The following is a 21,568-nucleotide window of genomic DNA, read 5'->3' on the forward strand; positions in this document are numbered from 1 at the left end:
GAAAGAACCACGAGGAGGGGAGAGAGTGTTACCGGCGAAGGAGACCGGTGTCGGGTGGTGGCTTGGTCGCCGGCAGGAAACAATGGTGGCAGCTGTGAGAACCGAAACGGGTGAGGAGGAGAATGACAAGAAATTCGAAAGAACAAAGAACAAAGAACAAACAGAGGGGAGAGGGTGTTACCGTCGGCGGCGGTGAGATCAAGACGGTGCGGCAAGGGGACGCAGCAACCGCGTGCAGGTGGTGGTGGTGCGTTGTTGGTGGTGGCTGGGCAAAGAGAGGAGCAGTGCTTAGGTTTCCTGGTTCACGTGAGTTTTGCAAGGGGAGGGTTTTGGTTTTGAGTTTTTACGTGAAATAGAAGAAGGGAAAGATTGGGTTTTGGTTTTGTTGTTTGGGCTTTGCCAAGTGGGCCTAGAATTAGGATTTAGTTTTAGGATTTCAATCCAAAACCAATTAGGATCGTTTTCTAAATTCAATCGGTTTTCGTAATTCGATTTCTTTTCAATGCAAAATTCTAAAATTACTTTTGATTTCATAAATTCTTAAAATATTTAAAATGCATTTGAATAAATAAATATACATTAAAACTAAAATTCACCAATGTAATTTAAATATAATTAATTATACGTAAAACTATATTAATAAACTTTATAAATAAACGGGGGATTACAATCTACCCCTCTTAAAAGAAGTTTCGTCCCGAAACTTGACACAAGAATTCACACATTTTGCAAAAGTCTTTAATTCATTCTTACTAGAGAAATACTTGTGCCACTCATGTGCACTCTTTTGCCAACTTAAAGTTCTTTGTGTTACTCAAGAACACCTTTTCTTATGCGAAGAATATCTTTATTTTGCATCAACAAGTATAAGTTGCTAAAAATGAGCATAAAATGCATAAAATTGTTATAAAAATAGGTAAAAAGCGCGAATTTCTATCGCATTCTACCCCTCTTAAAGAAAACGAGTTACGCCCTCGTAACTCACCCCAGGGAATGACTTTGGATATTTCTACTTCAGCGAATCACTAGGCCCTTTTTTGCCAAAGCTTCAAACTTTTATGGTAAGGATCTCAAATGTTGCCCCATAAGGATAATGTCTCCAAATCATTCAAAGTGAATAAATAACAGCTAACTCTAGGTCATGGGTAGGGTAATTGATTTCATAAGGTTTCAATTGTCGCGACGACATGTGCGGAGGTCAAACGCTCTTTTAAAATCTAGAAAGCTTTCTCACATTTCTCACTCCACTGGAAATTCGATTCCTTTTTCATAAAGTTGGTCATTGGTTTTTCTTCGTTCGAAAAGTCTTCCATAAACCCCCTATAATAGTCAGCTAGGCCTAGGAAACTTCATATATCAGACACGTTCCTTTGGAGTAGGTCACTCACTCACAGCTTGATTCTTAGTAGGATTTACAGAAACTCCTTCTACTCAGCTTTCTCTTTCTAGTGATCCTCATTACGCCTTTCATGGATGTATAACTCTTGGGCTTAACTCTTAGCACTTTCACCAATTCATACATTACCATCTTTTCAAGACAACAGATGATTTCAAACGATCTTGGACCACTCAAATCTTCTCTTAAATTTATTCCCTTACGTAACATAGTTCTCAATCAATTTAGTCCTTCACTTTTCCGTCGGTGTCACTTATACACATATGACTTCAAGATTTGTATACTTCATTTAATAAAACTAGATTCTTTCTAAGCGTCTCCAAGTAATCCTTAAGTGTTTGTCATGCTCTTTCTTGTTCCTTGAATAAATCGGGATATCATCAATAACATAATAACGAACTTAATTCGGAATTCGTAGAAAATCTCATTCATCAAATCCATAATTAATGCAGGTGCATTGGTTGACCCAAAAGACGTTACTCTAAACCCTTAATGACAATAACGAATCCTAATGAGGTCTTAAGTATATTCTTATCAGCTACTCTCAATCTGTGGTACTTTAAACCCAAATCAGTCTTCGAGAACACACTCACCCAATTCAATTGGTCTAATATGTCATCTATCCTAGGCAAGGGATACTTGTTCTTGATGGTGTTTAGCTCCCTAAAATCGATGCATAATTCCATACTCTTATCTTTCTCCTTAACAAACAACACAGGAGCTCCCCACGGTGATGCACTAGGCCTAATATATTCCTTGACCAAACAACTCTTGCAATTGTGTCCTAATTAGCTCATTTTAGGAGGTGTCATTCTATATGGTGCTCTAGATATATGCGTCATTCTAGGAACTAAGTCTATAGGGGACTCAATGGCTCTTAGCAAGTGGCATACCTGCAATCTCACTAGGAAATACATCCATGAATTCATTCACAATTGGAACATCCTTGATCTTCATTCCGACTTCTTAACTCACATCTAGCTCACACAACCGAAAAATAGTTCACAAGGCAAGTTCTTAAACAGTTTGGTACACCTTATGGTTACAACAGTAGGAATACTAACGGGTAAATCAATCACCTCAAAATCTACTAACTTCGGACTCTTAATAAGAGATGACGAAACAAAAGAATAAGCTTTCCCTGAATCAAATAACTTTCTAACTAGCACGGAGTTAATAGAAAAGTAACAGAAACTAAGTCAACATGTCGTTCAGCTTCATTTCGACTTATCACAGACAGTTTACCCGGACCTTGTTATGGTTGTTATTCTAATTAACAGACTTATGGAGGTTTCCTTGGCTGTCTTGCGGCCCTATAGGCTTCGAACTCTAATTTCTTGACTGGTTAAATCCCAACTTCACCTGGTTACCACTCTCATTACCATTTTGTTCCTTTTTCTGCTTAGTAAAGCACTCATACTTCCTATGCCCCTTTTTCTGACAATAGTTACAGTTCATTCATTCTCCCTTACAATTCCTACCAGGATGGTTGTTATTGCACATCTTACAGTGATACACTCATTCATATTGGTTCCTATTGTTGTGCCCCTGTTTGTTCCTTCCTTGAAAGTTTCCATATCCATTCCCATTTTCATTTTCATTCATATTTCTCTTGAAATTCCCTTGGTTTTCCCCAGCATTAAACTCTTTTCTTTTCTCCCCAAGAACAATATTTTTCTTGTCCCTTCTAGACTACAAACCATAAATATGAGCAGCTTTCCCATACACAATATCCAAGATGTAAAGGTTTCCACACCTAATCCTAATTGGATCTCCTCAGTCAAACCTTGCTTAAACCTCAGAGCCTTTAGCTCCTCTGTGGCTACAACCTCAGGTGCAAACCACGACTAGGGATGGCAACGGGTAGGATCTGGACCGGATCCTCTAGGATCCAGATCCAGATCCGTTTTTTAGGCGAGGATCCAAATCCTACTCGGATCCGCTGGGTAATTAAATTGAGGATCCAGATCCAGATCCGATGGATCCTACGGATCCGGGTCCAAAACGGATCCAAAACGGATCCTAACTTATTTTTTCATCAAACGACCCTAATTTTCATTTTAATCTTAAAACATAGTTTAATAACTTCAATAACAACGCTATTTGTCCATACAAGCATTCACTAAAATTAAATTTTACAAATCCAACATAAATAATATTAAAAGTTCAACAAAGTTCAATAATGCTACAATTCTTAAGTCTTTATTTTTATATCTTAATTTTTTTATTTATAAAAACGGGTAAACGGATCCGGATCCGGGTAATGACTTAGGACCCGATCCGGATCCGTTTTTAAAACCAAGGATCCAGATCCTACCCGGATCCGTCGGGTCCAAAAATTGAGGATCCAGATCCGTTGAAAACGGATCTGGATCCACGGATCCGGGTCGGGTCCATTACCCACTGCCATCCCTAACCACGACAGTGCTATAAATTTGCTATAGTAATCGGCAATGGTCATGCTCCCCATAATAAGGTTTATGAATTCCTAAACTTTTCGCTTTCTCATAAAAGGTAGGGTAAAACTTTCCCTTAAGACAGTAACAATTGAATCCTAATTGAATCTCTCAGCAGTGCTAAGCCTAACTCTATTCTCTCTCCACCATAAATCAGCTTCATCTTTCAAATACATGACAACTTGACCCACTCTCATATTCTAAGGACAGTTCACAGTCTCAAACAATTTCTCAAACTCTCTAACCTAGTTCTCTAAAAAGTAAGATCAGTTTCCCCCTTAAGGTATGATGACTTAACTTTGGCTAGTCTCTCAAACATGTCCCCAGCTGAATCGGGACGCTCAGTTCTCTCTTGGATCAGCTTTTCCGCCAAGAGGCGAATAGCAACAACTAAGTCATTATTGTTGGCCATTCTATAACACGACCTGAAATTAATATACTCTATCTTAGGTTCTGAACATCACTTACATGTCATTCTATATCAAGAAATATTTGATTTGACCATAGAGATCGCCTCAATAAACAATATTCACATAAAATCATTTACGAAGGTGCAACAATCATTGCAAAATAATTCTCCTCGATCATTCGCGAACGACATTCACATAAAGGACATCCGATCGAGGGAAACAAATCAAATTCAATCATCACAAATAATAATAATAATAAAAGAAATTATTCCTCTTCGCGTGCCCAAACTAAATCATTGACCACTTGAATAATTAAATATTTAACTTTAATTCCTCAAAACAAACTTGTATTTCCTAAAAGAAACTTTTATTACTCAAAACAATATTAATAACAATTTCTAAACCATAATAACGTACTTGTCCCAAAATAAAATAAAAGCGCTATGCAATAAATTTAAACTACCGTTGGGCGACTTGTCCCACATTATTCCCAACATAAATAAATAATGAAACGATCTTAGAGGGAAACATTATCAATCTTGTTCTTTGATTCCTTATAGCTTTCTAGAGTAAAGGGCTCGTATTTAAATTCATCATCATCCTCGGTATTAAAATATTAAGCTAGTTTTCTCTGCCTTGTGGATCTTCGTAGCCTTTGAGACTGAGGTCATCCTCTTCTGGCTCAGTATCATTACATTATAAATATCAACTTTAGTATGCCCTCTAACACGGTCAAACTCACGAATGGCTTCCTCATCCCTATCAGGGTCTCCTGTTCTTAATATATGACGCATAGTGCGTTCAAAGCTGGTGTAACTATTAATGTCAGACTCATAATCCATTTCATTCTCATTATCACTTAGTACAATTGGGTTGCTCTTGAATCCTAGCAAAATATTCACATCTAAACACCACTTTCTTCACAAAAATATCAGTGGTCTCTATATCGACCTTTCTCGAGAGATCCTATGTATGTATACTTAGAAAGAAATATTTTATTTCTGAAATAAACAATTTCAGGTCTCACTAATGACTTCCTAACCAAATCATAATCAAAATTCGATAACACAATAAGTTTGGTGGAAGCAAACAATTTCTATTATGCAAATATAATTACAACATTTAAACAATAAACACATGCACGTACATAACAATTAATTTCTTATGCTAGCATTAACTAGCTACTAATGCACATGTAATTCTATCTTATATGCCCTTCTTATACTACCCATCTCTCGTAATAAATCAAAATAAGGAAACATTGAAACGCTTAAAATGGAACAAGAATGATTAATAAGAAATAATTTTTTTTATTAAACGAATAATAATAACAAATAAAAAGAATAAGGTCTTGTTTTTTTTTTTCGAATATATTTAATTTAATTTCGAAAATAAAGAAAAACGTACTTAATTCACATAAACGAAAAGTTTCGAATAAATAAGTTAATTCCGAACTTAAATAAGAAATATTAATATACTTTCAAACAAAATAAAATGAATTTGGTCCCCCAAAAAAAAGTACGCATTTTTGAATGATATAATAAGTAGAAGTTCAATTCTAGGAAATTCGTTTTAGAAAAATAAGTAGTTTAGGCGCCTAAAATCATTGAAGTCAAACCATAAGCTTCTAGATACCACTTTGTAACACCCCGACAATTCTCTCTTTTCTAAACTAACCTTTTTATATAAAACGTAGAGAATTATCAAGGCATTATCGCCCGTGTGAAAACGTAACGGCTTATTCAGAATTTTGCAGCGGAAAACATAAAACTAACTTTAGGTTTATAAATATAGATTACAGGTTTAATCCCAAAAACCAATCAACGGAAATAAGGAAATATAAATAGTACGACAAGTTTCAAGTCCAAATTAACAAACCAAGTCCCTTAGCAAACAAAACTAAATACAAGCTCTCTAATCCCGATCCCAATGATGCATCATCTTCAAACCTGTAGATGGCAACGCTTATTGATCCTTAGAGACTGCTCACCAAAATGGGTCATCACAGGATCAATAAGGCATAGCCATGATCAACACACACAAACAAAGCACGTAATCAGCAAAGCTGAGTACTAAATACTAAATCAATAATAATCCTAACATGATACTATTAAGCGAACAATCCTAACATGATACTAATGAACATAAATAAAGGCAGACCAAACATGTTAATTTGACGACCACACATGACTAGACAAGGCTAGACTGGACTAGACTTTTATAACAATAATATTATTTTAATTGAAATAGACAATGGACCGAGTTTTCTAGCTAGAAGCTTCACTAAGGAAGACGAGGTACGGGCGCGACTCCGTAACCTCAGTGACCTGCGATATCGAGGAACGTTTGAATAAAAATAGGACACGGTGATCAATCCGGTCCGAAATAAAGGCCATGGGCTACCACCATGAACCCCAACTCCTGTTTGTCCGTCACTTTAGACGTGCACAGTCTAAAGCTATTGCTACTCAGTTTCACTTTACATGATTTACAAATTGAAACCCTGTTATGACTCAACAATCACATAAGGCATACAATCCACATTTACTCACAACTGTTTTTATCTTGGAATTAAGTAAGTGATCACAAAGGTATCAAACAAGACTCATTCCAATTAAATCCAACCTTTCCTTTAATACTGATCAACCCCTCTATATGGGTATAAGGTTTCAACTTACTAAACAAGGTCCTCGGCCCTCATAAAATAGTGAAAATCTAAAAGGGAACAACGATCAATCGATCTGAATCAATATATATAAAACAATCTAGTGTTCCCAATCAAACATGTTTACATCAATCGTCTACTAACATGTTATTATTCTCATAATGAAATATATATGTTCAACATGTCCATCCAACAATATTAAACATGAAATTCCAACATAATCAAGTCCATCAACAAATTTCAACTTGGTTTCAACAGATAACACACATTCCAAGCACACAGGTATGTACGTACCTTGTGTAAACAAACTAATAGGCCACTTTAACACTTTCAAAAGTCGCCTAGAGAGAATTCTCCGCCTAAAGCAACCAATAAAGATTCCCAATCAACTTCTAATAACTCACAACAATCACAAAGCATTCTAAATACATCCTAAACATATTTAGAACATTCCCTAACATTAAAACTTGAACATTTGATTTTCTTGCATCATAATTATTGAATTAGAGATTGAAATTCGTTGAAAACTCTTTGCAAACATCGTACTTAAATTTTCAGCAACATAAATTCGTTTAACAACTTTTCAAACACAAAATTATCATGCTTACAGTATAAAAATAATGGTTTAAATCATTCCTAATCATTCTACCACGATTCAACACCATTAAAAACTTAGAATTTCCGCTTTAACAAATTCCAATTCTCGTTTCACTCAAATTATGAAATCTGAAACTTAATAGTTTAGTCATACAATGTTAAAATCTGAAATAAATACATAAATCGTAAAAATCATAATTTTAATTCAATTCAGCAATATTTAAATTAATACATATGATAAAAGAATTAGCTTTGGGATTTTAGGAGTAAACCGACAAGGGAGGACGACGGTGGCAGGTGGTGAGGCGCGGACGAAGGTGACAACACTCCTCGACGGCAGCGAGAGGGAAGGTGACGCGGCTCGGTGGTGCTGCGTGAAAACAGAACGAGAGAGAAGGGAAGCAATCACGATACAACCGATAGGAGAGGACGAAAGAGAGAAAGAACCACGAGGAGGGGAGAGAGTGTTACCGGCGAAGGAGACCGGTGTCGGGTGGTGGCTTGGTCGCCGGCAGGAAACAATGGTGGCAACTGTGGGAACCGAAACGGGTGAGGAGGAGAATGACAAGAAATTCGAAAGAACAAAGAACAAAGAACAAACAGAGGGGAGAGGGTGTTACCGTCGGCGGCGGTGAGATCAAGACGGTGCGGCAAGGGGACGCAGCAACCGCGTGCAGGTGGTGGTGGTGCGTTGTTGGTGGTGGCTGGGCAAAGAGAGGAGCAGTGCTTAGGTTTCCTGGTTCACGTGAGTTTTGCAAGGGGAGGGTTTTGGTTTTGAGTTTTTACGTGAAATAGAAGAAGGGAAAGATTGGGTTTTGGTTTTGTTGTTTGGGCTTTGCCAAGTGGGCCTAGAATTAGGATTTAGTTTTAGGATTTCAATCCAAAACCAATTAGGATCGTTTTCTAAATTCAATCGGTTTTCGTAATTCGATTTCTTTTCAATGCAAAATTCTAAAATTACTTTTGAGTTCATAAATTCTTAAAATATTTAAAATGCATTTGAATAAATAAATATACATTAAAACTAAAATTCACCAATGTAATTTAAATATAATTAATTATACGTAAAACTATATTAATAAACTTTATAAATAAACGGGGGATTACAATCTACCCCTCTTAAAAGAAGTTTCGTCCCGAAACTTGACACAAGAATTCACACATTTTGCAAAAGTCTTTAATTCATTCTTACTAGAGAAATACTTGTGCCACTCATGTGCACTCTTTTGCCAACTTAAAGTTCTTTGTGTTACTCAAGAACACCTTTTCTTATGCGAAGAATATCTTTATTTTGCATCAACAAGTATAAGTTGCTAAAAATGAGCATAAAATGCATAAAATTGTTATAAAAATAGGTAAAAAGCGCGAATTTCTATCGCATTCTACCCCTCTTAAAGAAAACGAGTTACGCCCTCGTAACTCACCCCAGGGAATGACTTTGGATATTTCTACTTCAGCGAATCACTAGGCCCTTTTTTGCCAAAGCTTCAAACTTTTATGGTAAGGATCTCAAATGTTGCCCCATAAGGATAATGTCTCCAAATCATTCAAAGTGAATAAATAACAGCTAACTCTAGGTCATGGGTAGGGTAATTGATTTCATAAGGTTTCAATTGTCGCGACGACATGTGCGGAGGTCAAACGCTCTTTTAAAATCTAGAAAGCTTTCTCACATTTCTCACTCCACTGGAAATTCGATTCCTTTTTCATAAAGTTGGTCATTGGGTTTTCTTCGTTCGAAAAGTCTTCCATAAACCCCCTATAATAGTCAGCTAGGCCTAGGAAACTTCAGATATCAGACACGTTCCTTTGGAGTAGGTCACTCACTCACAGCTTGATTCTTAGTAGGATTTACAGAAACTCCTTCTACTCAGCTTTCTCTTTCTAGTGATCCTCATTACGCCTTTCATGGATGTATAACTCTTGGGCTTAACTCTTAGCACTTTCACCAATTCATACATTACCATCTTTTCAAGACAATAGATGATTTCAAACGATCCTGGACCACTCAAATCTTCTCTTAAATTTATTCCCTTACGTAACATAGTTCTCAATCAATTTAGTCCTTCACTTTTCCGTCGGTGTCACTTATACACATATGACTTCAAGATTTGTATACTTCATTTAATAAAACTAGATTCTTTCTAAGCGTCTCCAAGTAATCCTCAAGTGTTTGTCATGCTCTTTCTTGTTCCTTGAATAAATCGGGATATCATCAATAACATAATAACGAACTTAATTCGGAATTCGTAGAAAATCTCATTCATCAAATCCATAATTAATGCAGGTGCATTGGTTAACCCAAAAGACGTTACTCTAAACCCTTAATGACAATAACGAATCCCAATGAGGTCTTAAGTATATTCTTATCAGCTACTCTCAATCTGTGGTACTTTAAACCCAAATCAGTCTTCGAGAACACACTCACCCAATTCAATTGGTCTAATATGTCATCTATCCTAGGCAAGGGATACTTGTTCTTGATGGTGTTTAGCTCCCTAAAATCGATGCATAATTCCATACTCTTATCTTTCTCCTTAACAAACAACACAGGAGCTCCCCACGGTGATGCACTTATCATTGGGCGATTGATCTTCATGTCGTGCTCGGAATTTCAGGCCCATTCTAGAGTAGCCTACTAGTTCTTTTATTTAGAATTCAAACATTTGAAGAATGGGGTGAGAGATGAGATTAGAAGGAGATATTGATGGAAACGAAAAATTAGAGGGGGATAGATAATTGTAGATGACAAGGGTAAGTAGATCATTTAACAGAAGATGTGGATTTGGACAAATTAAATTGTAGCGGGATTTCCAAGGGGATGAAAATTCTAGACGACTCTACGAAGATAGATTTAGATGCTCTCTATTTTTTTTTAGAGAGAGAAGTCCTTATGGTCGATAGTAGAATTATAAGCATGATTTTGCAAATGAAATCCAAGAACACTTAAGAAAATATGTAGTACTTTACAACCAAACTAAACTGAAAATAAACCAAAATCGTTCAAAGTAACAAAAAACTAGCAGCAATGTCATAGTGTAACAAACACTTGAATGTTCTTATACCGATTACTAGTAAAAAAAAGGTTTTGTCGTGTCACTTGGAAGCACCATCCACTCCATCATTTGTTCAACAAAAGCTTTGTGAATTCTTTAAGGACAACCAAAAAATTATCACTCTTGTATCTTATCACTAGCATTTAAAAACCTATAATCTTTAAATTGTTTGCTTTATTCAACTCTCAAAATCACAATTTCATCAAATATTTCATCACTAGAGTAAACCCGTGGATGAATTTGCTTATGTATGGAATTACCTTCTCTTATAGCGTCAGCAACATGTTGCTTCAATATGGAATTACCAAAGTCCTTCTTTTAAAACACGGACCTCATAGTCATCATCTGGATTTCCTTTTATTTTTTTTACCTCTAGATGAACTCTCGACCTTGGTCTCGCTCTTGGAAGTATTTGAAGATGCTAATGTTGGTAGTCTTATAACACCAGAACCAACATTCTCTAATGTCATTTTGTTGTGGCTTACTAGTTCATTAGTGACTTCAATATTGTTTGGAGGGAAATATTTTCCGGTGTTGCTCATTTGACGTGCTCTGTTTTTTGCCGTTAGAGATCCTTCTTCATTTTCTCTATCCTTAGCATAAAGGTCCACGAGTTTCTGGTAGAAAGAAATAGGAGCAGATATCCATTTTGTAGCTTCAGGTTTAGCGTGTATTATACAAATTTAAATACTTAGATTCATGTTAATGAACAATTTTAGTGATAATGCGTGCAGTATTAGAAAAAAGAACCTCAATAAGGGATTGCCAGACTTTAGATTTCGCTTGAAAACGTTAGTCTCTGGATCCCATCCAAAGCCACTTGAATTTTTAAACATATCATGTGCATTATTAATTTTTTTTTCCATATTATGCAAATGCTTAATTGGAAGATCAAGCTTTTCACGCAATTCTTTGACCATAAGATGTAGAAGTCCATTGCCAGTTTATTCTGTTACTGTAACACCCCAAATTTCTCTCTTTTTAAAACCAACATTTAATTTAATAAAACCAACCTTGAGAGAAACTTATGAGTATTACAGCCACGTGATTACGATAAAGGCTAATTAACTCAACTAATGCAGCGGAATAACTCAATACTTTTTTTATTGAATAATAATAATCGAAATAATAATAGTGTATATTGAATAAATTAACCCTTGAAATTAAAATACTAAAATCTGAACTCACAAATGAAACCAACTTAGAAAAATAAATCCTAACTAGTGAAAACTCCATTAATCCCGTATGCAAGCATGTCACATCATCACATCAAGTTCCTGAAAACTGCTCACCAAGAGGTGAACAGGGCCAAGCCAAAACAAATAGGAAATACGAGTTAGCAAAAGCTAAGTACGAATATATGCAAGACATGTAAAACATTTATATATAGTTGAACATACTTTCACAAACCATTTAATTCAAACTTGCTTAATTGAAATCATAGAAGATTCATTTTTCAAAATTAGAAACTTTCCATATATAGTAACTTTTCATAAATAGTAACTTTTCAAAAGTATAGACATTTCAAGATTTAAGATTCCCAAAATAGAAACTTTCCAAAAGTAGAAACTTTCCAAAAATAGATTCCAATTAGAATATGGAAATCAAAACACCTCTGCTTATATCCCCTTCCTTCCTAAATGTGCACACCCCCAAGCTAGTATTCCATCACAAATCTATACATTGGGGTACTAACCAAATAATAGTCAACAAGTGACCATCGACTTACACAACAAGTGATGCGTATGAACATAAAAGTTCCATGAAATTCATTCCACCTTGAGACTTTGTAATAGTACAATAATGTCATGAAAGAAAACAACGTATTTTGAAATAAAGATTTGTAACTCATCAAAACCAAACAAACTATTTCAAACACCACTTGAACAAATCCATCATCATACTAAAATAAAGAAAAATATTTAACCTTTCAAAAATCCTCAAACAATTTTCACAAATCAAGAAACAATTCAAAATCACTAATTCACAATTTTCAATTTTTTTTAAAAAAATTAATAATTTGAAGTTAATAATCAAAACATACATAGATTTCATTCATATAATAATCTAACCACATACACGTACCTTGATTAAATAACACCTCACACAAAGATTAGTTTGATCCTGCTACAGATCACTCACGAGTTCCTAACAATTAATAAATAAACCCCTAATTAATTCATGATTAAACAATAAAAATAAATCTAATGGACTTAAATTTAATTCATGAGTTATGAATGCATAATAATATTATTATAAATCAAAATTTCGAACTCATGGTTTAAAAATACACTTTTAAAATTACGGCATTAATTTAGAAGAGTTTAAATAGTAAAAACTGACCGCAAAAGAGAAGGCTTTGAAAACAATTGGGGTGTGAAAGTCACGACACCAAAAGGTAGACGTTGGCGGCAAGGAGTGCACGACGGGGGTGTCGTGATGGTTGTATAAGGGTTTTAGGTAAGAAGGTTTAGAGCCAAAGAGGGAGAAGAAGTTTAAGAGCGGGCTTGGAAAAACTCTCAACTTTTGGTGTGAGGAATTATGAATGAAGTAGGGGTATTTATAGGTGTAGGATTAGGTTTAGGGTTATAATGGAACCCTAAGGGGTATGGCCGTGGTTGGTGTTCAAGTTGTGATAGGATTCTGAATCTAGTCATGATTTTGGTGATATTCGGTTTAGAGTAAAATCGTTTAAAATAGAAATACAAAAGATAAAATCACGAAATTTTAAACAGAGGCTTGAATAATTAATTAAGATTTATCCTGAAATTTTCAGAATTTATCTCAAAGAATTCGGATTTTTAGGGAATTTTGTATTGGTAAAACTCTTTAAATCCAATTTTAAATAGAATTATCTTATTTTTCCAAAACAATTCCGAAATATATTCTCATAAATATCATATAATATAAAAATGATTTTATAAAATACTAAAAATAATTTTCGAATTTATAAAATAATTTTAAGTTGATTAAAACTCTTTTTCTCCAAAATTGATTGCTAATAGAATTAGGAATTAATAAAATATGAAAAATATAATTTATTTCAGTTTTGAAAATAATATTCACATTTGAATATTTTCCCTCCAAAATATTTGAATATTTTTCCCTCCAAAATAATTTAATATCAAATATATATTAAAAAAATGCATGAAATGATTAATAAAATGCCTAAAAATATGGGGTATTACAGTTACCAATATGTTGTTGGTCAAGTAGCTAGTACTTCGATGAGAAGTGCATCCATGTTTTCAGTCAATTTGATTTGGTTACCTCGATCATTCTTTTTCAATGACACGTTCATCTAGCTAAACTGTACAATAAAATATAATGAAGTACAAGGATGCATAATAAATTAAAAAAATCATTTAAAAAAACCAGTATCATTAAAATTCAACTATAAAAAAACAAAACACATTAACGCCTGAGCAACAAGGAAAAAAGGAAAGCAAGTAATGGGAGATATGACAAGCATTGTGGACATCAACGAGTAAATGGCCGGGGCCCGGGGTAGCTCAATCCTTCGCCTAGCTGGATGGAAATTAAGAGGCTTAGTTAGGGTGCTAGGTGAAGTTTTTGTTAAGCTTTTGTATCCTTATTTTGGAAGTGTTATTCAAGCTAATGTTGTAATTATGGGCTGTAAGTTTTTGTGGTTTATGCCCGTTTGTAACAAACTATTTTTGGGAGCCCACGGGCTAATCTAATATATTCTCCGTAATCTACACTAATATATTAAAAGGCGTTCTTAAGAACGTATACGTGTCACGTATACCTCTCCTTATTACGCCACGTCACCACTAATCAGCATCATGACATGTCATTGACAACCAAAAAACATGTAACCAAGGATCGAACACCCGACCTCTTTGTTAAAAGTTCAACATCCAACCATCTTAACCAACTACAACTTGTGTTATATATTCTATATAAACAATTATGATCTTTTTACAATAAATAACAAATTGAATAGAAGTGAATGCAAAAAAAAGGAAATGATTATTCAATTTATAAATGCATAGTTATTACTTTTCTAGATTAAGCCTCAAAAAAAAAAAAAAAAAAAAAACTCAGGGTAATAGAACGTCATAACGAGTAAGTGGTTGAATAATTATAGAACATATTACATGCACTCGGGGTAATAGAGCGTGGAGTTTCAGCTTGGGAAGGTTGTTAATCGGGCGCTAATCTTGTGTGTAACCCCATAATTCTATGACGACCCATCATCTACATGGACACATATTTACAACAAATAAATCCGAATAAAAGTCAAAATCCGGGGCAACGCCCGGGACACACACTAGTTGCTTTTAAAAAGAGAGATAGTAAATCCAGATTTGAGCTGCTATATTATCACGAATAATTTTTCCTTCTTCGGTGTCTTCATTTATTCCATTGTGCCTATGTCGTCTCCTTCTATTTAAGAGCTCTCGATCAACCTCAATAATAAGCTCCTCGATCATCAGTATCTATGGTCATCAAAGTGTTATGCAAGCTAAGTATACAAAATACCATTGGATATAAAAAGTATCATTGTTCTATTCAATAATATCATTAATTCACCTTTCAAATATTAGTGACCATGTTATTTCACATGAAAGCTGAAATACCCTTAATATCTTATACGAAAATACGATATACCCTGGTATAATTTTTTTTTTTTTTTTAATAGGTAAGGAGAAGGGACCCTAACTGAACCAGCACCTAACACAGGTTAACCAGCCCAGTTTCGCAGGTCATTGCTTGAGCCACTCCCAAGCAATTCGCAGTTAAAAATGTTCACAGAAATTAGGCATGGGGGGTATAAAAATAAAAATGCCCTCATAACAACTTGAAAACTATTAAATGTACCCGAGTGCACCGTACACTCACTATGTCTACTGCGTGATACTCAGTTATGTTTTATTTCTCTAGATATGATCAGATGGATCACGAATCAGATCAACCTGATCGGATTTTCCCCCTGGCCGTGACGATAACTCCCTAGATTGGAATATTTACTTTTGTTATCCAAATCACAGTAGTCCCATGATGGGTTAAAAGAATCATCAGAAAAAGTCAAATCTCCAATCCCATGACATGATTGTCCTATAGCAATCAATATCTGTTACAGTCGATAATATTATTATAAATCAATCTTTGAGTTTTAGACAAGCAGTCGGTTAGCCACTTTCATGTTTCTCTCTCATCGTTTCAAATCCTCAATCATGAACAAACCAAACCCAGCTCACTTCTCTCAGATATGCCCATTTTGTTGTTCTTAGTTCACTTTCTTAACCACCCTCCACCTATCACACTTTAACTTTCCCAATCTCAACTTCGCGCCTCTTGAACCGGAATCCAATTTATTCAGGTTTTATAATTAACTTGTCATTTATTATGCATCATTTCTTAATCTGTGATTTGCTTGCTTGATTTCGATTTCTATATATAGTAAATACTCCCCCGTTTCCTATCATTTTTTTAAATTTACGCAGTTAAAGTAGGAAAATAGATTTATTAAAAGTGCAAACATTCCTAACAAGAACTGAAATAGTTGATTGGGATAGGAGGAACATCAATATGAGACGGAGGGAGTAATATTTTTCGATTTCATTGTTTTTTCGTAGTAGTTTATTTTATTTGAAGGGTTGAAAATGTCATTTGATGGGTAAATTATGACATGATATTTTGGCACCGTTGGCCGGAATATGAATAGGGGTTGTAATTTAAAGGGTAGGACTTTCCCTCAAAAAAAATTTAAAGGGTAGGATTAAGTTTTGGTTCATAATTAACAAAAATGACGAGGTGGTCTCTTAAAGAGGTAAGTTTATGGGGTTGAATTAGATAAATTTATCTTGAAATTGCTATAAATTGTAGGATGCTTTTGTGACTTTTGGTAGAAACCCATTGTATGGTTACATATATAGGGTGATAATAAACCAATTGCTTGTTGGTTCAGTGGTGATTGACGCTAAACTTGGTAGGGAGGATGCCGTGTTCGATCTCTCGCAAGAACAATTGAGAGGGAATGAAATCTATCGACCCAGGACTCGTTCTGAATCCGGATTAATCCTAAGGGTGAATCAGGTGGTAAACAAAAAAATATAGGCGATAATAAAGGAGCTTAATATTTTTGATAATTTGAAAGTATATTTCGAGACGAATCTAACAAGATCCCACATGAATATATTTTTCGTTACATATAAATCACAAAAAATAACTATATAAGAATATGTAAATAGTGCCAAAACCTAAGAATCTAAGATGGTGCAATTAAAAAAAAATGGAGGAAGTATAAGTTAAATATTTTAGTTTCCAAGTTAAATCATGACACGTAAGCCAGTCATGTCATCATTGTGACACGAGTTAAAGGTTGTCTGATGCGACCTTTATCATTTTCACATCATATATTTATTTGGAAATGACAATTAACAAGCTCTCAATAATCGTCCAATGATCAGAAAATGAGAGTATTCATGGAGTAATTGGAATGATTTAATCTGATAGTCCCAGTTTAGAAACTTAGCAGTATCTGTCTGAAGCTATTGCTAGATATATTTGCTAAGGGAAGTACTATAAATGTGCAATACATTTTTTTGACAGTCTCAGTTCTGAAACTTAGCGTCTGTTTGTTTAACTTAGGCTATGTTTGGCAAAGTTAAATGAAATAGAGCTGAAACTGATAAGTTAGCTAAAACTGGAAAGGTTGTAGCTGAAACTGATAAGGTTCTGAAACTAATAAGATACCTAATTAGATGAGTTGTTTGGTAGAATTAATGGTTTAAGGAGCTGAAATTTACAAAATAATTGTTTTAAATAAAAAATTATAGGTAAAATACATGAAAATTCAAGGACCTTAAATTTCCATTGAGTAACGTCTCAATTTAAGTCAATTTTAGGACCTTATATTCTATTTAAGATGCTCGACAAACCGCTCTAATCATTTAAGGTGACTTAAAATTTCAGCATCTTATTATTTAAGACGCCTGAAAATCTGAAATGGCGGGCCTAACCGAGCCTTATTTTGACTTATTTTAGTTAAAACAAGTTTATATAGGTTCAGTTCAGCAAAATAAGTTTTTTTAGACAATTGATGCACACAAATAAGTTCATTTCAGTCAAATTCAATTGAAACAATTAGATCCTTGCTAGTAAGTGTACTCCCGACTGCCCCGAACTTATGAATATTCGTGCTGCCTACCAACTGCAGGATTAGTGTATCTATAATGATGGCCATTGCTTTTTTCTGGTGCCATTGCTAGATATATTTGCTAAGGAAAGTACTATACATTATAATGATTTTTCTGATGGTTCCATAACCCCTAAGCTTATGAATATTCGGGATGGCTGAATGCCGGCTGCTGCACTATAGGGAGGATCAGCCATCTAGAAAGTACTTGTTCATTAGGATTTGATTTCTTTTTAGCTTAGAGGATTTTCTATCCAAAACGAATTGCCAATGGGCATAGTCTGTTTGTCACTTCGAAATTCTGTGGTACTGTTTTCTAGGGGTGCATCAAGTACTTTCTGAATCCAACGCCTTGCTGCTGCTTGTGTATGTATTTTTATTTTTAGAAAGGCTCTTCTTAACTTCCCCTGTTTAGTTAAATTCTATTCGCAACTACTCCAACTCTTTGGATTTTTTTAAGAGACAGCTAAAGGTGGAGTTACAATTCATGGATGTAAAAGAATACAATTGTTTTCTTTTATAGGAGAGATGTGTTGTTGATTAGTACCTGATCATACTTAAAATCATGTCACCGATATCAATTTTGAAGTATCTTAGTGATTTCATCTTGTATTTCATGGGATTTAACAAGCCAACCTAGAGCGAGACATATGCTTTTGCTATTTTAATGGTCTTCACACGAATCACATAAATTCGAGGTAAAACATGGTGTGAACGTGTGATAATGAGGAAGCCCCTTTATATTCTTTGTGTTGATGAAACTTATTTTTTTGTTAAAGAAGATATAATATGATCTTCAGTTATTTATGCATGTAACAGAGCTTCAGTTTTCAACCGATAGGCCATGGGACGGAATATTAAGGATCTGAGTCTTCAAGATCATTTGAGGACATAGTTTCATGGATGCTTCCCTTTTCAGAAAGGTGTATGTATAATAACGGTGAATTCAATGCTATGATTATGATGTTAGAAGTCTTGGAACTATTTTTTCCCAAGAACTGATATTAACCAGTTTGAAGCTATCTTTAACATTTATATCTAGTTACTTTTATTTTTGGAGATATGGCATGTTATGTGTAGATGCCAAGTCGTTAGGGCAACAATCGGCCATTAAAATTAGAAATTTTTAGAAGCTGGGTAGTTCAAGTAACCTATTCAGGTTGTCTAGTGTTGATTATTCCACTAAACACTTGACTACTTAAGAAGATAATACTATCCCCATGACCTGTTACTCTGTAAGAGGGTCAAAGGCAGAATGGCGCAGTTTTTTGTCGGGGAGCAGCTATTCTTATTTAAGTCAGAACTATTAGGATCCAATTCGATCTTCTCCCATTGATTTCATGTACTGGTTTCCTGTTAAAAGTAGATTGACGTCTTTCATTTTTGCTAAATTTTCTTTCTTGTTCCGGCATAAACTGGCAATTTATTTTCTGTTGGTTGGTTGATTAAACAGTTTGAATTTCTAATATTAATTATTCTTTGGTGTGTATTTGTTGAGGTCGGTTGGTAGATGTTCGGAGTCTTGAAATATCTTAGTTGTTTATTCCAGATCATTGGTTAGATCTCAAAAATGAAACATGATAGTTCCAACTTGAAGAAGAGAAAACTGTTAGGTGCAGCTGCTTCAGATTTGGGCCTGCCTGCACCAAAGCATGTATGTTGTGAGGCAGCAAACAGATCTGAATGTGATTCTTCATTCTTCGTGAGATCTGTAGATGAAGAGGATGTACACGTATTTGACACGCTAGCTGAATCAACTCAAGACAGTAATAGTATTCCTGGGGATTCACAGTCATCTGCAGAAGTGATATTTGATGCAGGTAATTTTCGAAAGATGGATTCGTATGACGAGGCTTCTACTTCCTGGGCTAGTTCAAGACCAGTAATATCCCTTGATTCCCTTTCTCTGGACCATATAAATCATAGCATTGAAAGGGAACAATATCAACTTCCTAATCAAGATAATACTGGATGGCATGATATTGATTGGATGGATGACTGTATCGACTCTTCTTATTGCAAGGACAACAAGCAGCAGGCTGCTGAACAACTTGAAGGGTTACTTTCCTCCACTGGGATGGTATCGTCAGAAAGGTGGACTCTCAATCCAGGTAATCTTAATTCTTAAATACTGATCTGCATTATTCAAACCTGTTAATTAGCGTGCTCTTTACTTGGGATGTTTTCGTTGTTTTGGATTTAGAGGCTCAAGTGGGAAGACAGAAGCCAACAATTGATCAAGAATTCGAGCAGTACTTTTCAACGCTTATGTTGTAAGTGAAAATTCCCTTGTATACGTACGTTCACAGTACTGTTGTATGAGACTAATGCATCAAACTTGTATATATATCAATAATATACTGCATATTATGAATTGCTTTCAAATCATTTAAGCTGAAATATCAATCTTCCATGATTGTAAGTTGTAGATATTAGCCATGTTTGGTACTCCTTCAACATCCGTCTCCCTTTATTTATAATAGGCGTTGTTGGTGCTCTATGTGACAAGGACATTCTCATTACTCATTACTCATTACTCATTACTCATTACTCATTACTCATTGGTTCTGCTAGGTTTTGTAATTGGTTTAAGTGATAAATGTTATTGCTTATGATTAGTAAAATCTCTGGTGCTAAGTTAAGTATGTGTCAAAATATTTATCCTCAATAACCTTGGAATGGTAATTAGTGTGGGCATAAGAAACATTTCAGAACCAAATATCCGCGAACCTCTTGTGAAAAAGCTGTTACGAGGAGCCTTTTCGGTGTAACGGATTGAAATTCAATCTGCTGAATAAGGACCAAATATGTTGTTTACTGGATTCAGTTTGTAAATTGTATTCGGCTATCTCCTTATCTGCTCATATTTTGACTTAAAATCTTCTGGATGATCAATGACAATGTCTCTCATTTACGTACGTTTATATTCTAGTGTTTATGCATGCGATGAATGAGTGATATTTATTTTAGCTATACTAAAATAGAGATTCCTAGAACCAAAAATGTCATATGTCGCAATTGCATGAAAAAAAAATACTGCGTTTTTGTCCTGCCCTATGTAACGAATTAGCTTATGTAGGTACTTTTAGTTTACGGCAACATTATCTGATTTATTATGTCATTGTTTTAAAAGCAAGTAATGTATTAAATACGTTTGCATAAGGAAACAAATAAAATTAACAACCTAATTACTTCATATAATACCTTTATTTGTGATTTACTATTTTTTGTACGACATACAAAATTTCCTTTATAACAACGCGTAACAAAGGTATCAAAATTATTTCGTGTAAAAGTTTTTTTTTATTTTTTTTTTGGTGCGAATGAGCCACAAAGGCGGGGACGAGAATCGATCTCAGAATCACCTGGAACCGGAATAAAAGCTCTAAACAACTGAGCTATCCATCACTCTCATATAAAAATTAATTTATGTAACAGAGGAGTACACGGTACACACACAAGTGTCGACCTTCCTGCATGTACCCCTCAATCATATGTGCTTCAAGATACGCCTCATTTTTTGACACTTGATAATTCACACCGTATTCATGAACTCCCATCTTACAACACAATCTTAACCACTTCAATATATGGTTTAGTATATCAGTTTCCCCAAAACTTGTATGTAAAATTCCAACTCCAAGTGCCTTATATTATTCCATCAACAAGCTAGTTTGATTAAAATAGTGAAATCCTTCTTTATATGCATAACCGTTATAGAACGTTACAAGTTTTTCGCATGAAACAAAACACATCTATGTACATGGACAATTCGTCTACACATATGTATTAGAGTGTGCATCATTGTGGCAGGTTATCATCA

The 21,568-nt window shown here is 34.7% G+C and overlaps 1 protein-coding gene across 5 annotated transcripts; it reads left to right on the plus strand.

Moving 5' to 3' along the window:
* The first annotated feature begins 15,697 nt into the window (after positions 1 to 15,697).
* Positions 15,698 to 20,161, plus strand: LOC110796222 (protein FAR-RED-ELONGATED HYPOCOTYL 1-LIKE). 5 transcript variants are annotated; one of them, XM_022001259.2, is made up of 4 exons: positions 15,698 to 15,927; positions 18,565 to 18,670; positions 19,295 to 19,856; positions 19,949 to 20,161. In XM_022001259.2, exons 3-4 carry the CDS (start codon positions 19,316 to 19,318, stop codon positions 20,020 to 20,022), a joined length of 615 nt encoding a protein of 204 aa, XP_021856951.1. In that variant the 5' UTR covers positions 15,698 to 15,927; positions 18,565 to 18,670; positions 19,295 to 19,315; the 3' UTR covers positions 20,023 to 20,161. The 5 variants fall into 5 exon arrangements, with proteins under 5 accessions (XP_021856951.1, XP_056683945.1, XP_021856952.1 ...); XM_056827967.1 differs by lacking the exon at positions 18,565 to 18,670 and having other exon boundaries at positions 15,699 to 15,927; positions 19,244 to 19,856; XM_022001260.2 differs by lacking the exon at positions 18,565 to 18,670 and having other exon boundaries at positions 15,699 to 15,927; positions 19,256 to 19,856.
* Positions 20,162 to 21,568: the final 1,407 nt, after the last annotated feature.

This window comes from Spinacia oleracea, chromosome 5 (genome assembly GCF_020520425.1).
Source record: "Spinacia oleracea cultivar Varoflay chromosome 5, BTI_SOV_V1, whole genome shotgun sequence".
Taxonomy (NCBI): domain Eukaryota; kingdom Viridiplantae; phylum Streptophyta; class Magnoliopsida; order Caryophyllales; family Amaranthaceae; genus Spinacia; species Spinacia oleracea.

Excerpts from the sequence above, each read along its gene's own strand:
- LOC110796222 (XM_022001259.2), top strand. The coding sequence starts at position 19,316 with ATGAAACATGATAGTTCCAACTTGAAGAAGAGAAAACTGTTAGGTGCA. Across the intron at positions 19,857-19,948 it reads AAGGTGGACTCTCAATCCAG|AGGCTCAAGTGGGAAGACAG; the intron begins GTAATCTTAATT and ends TTTTGGATTTAG.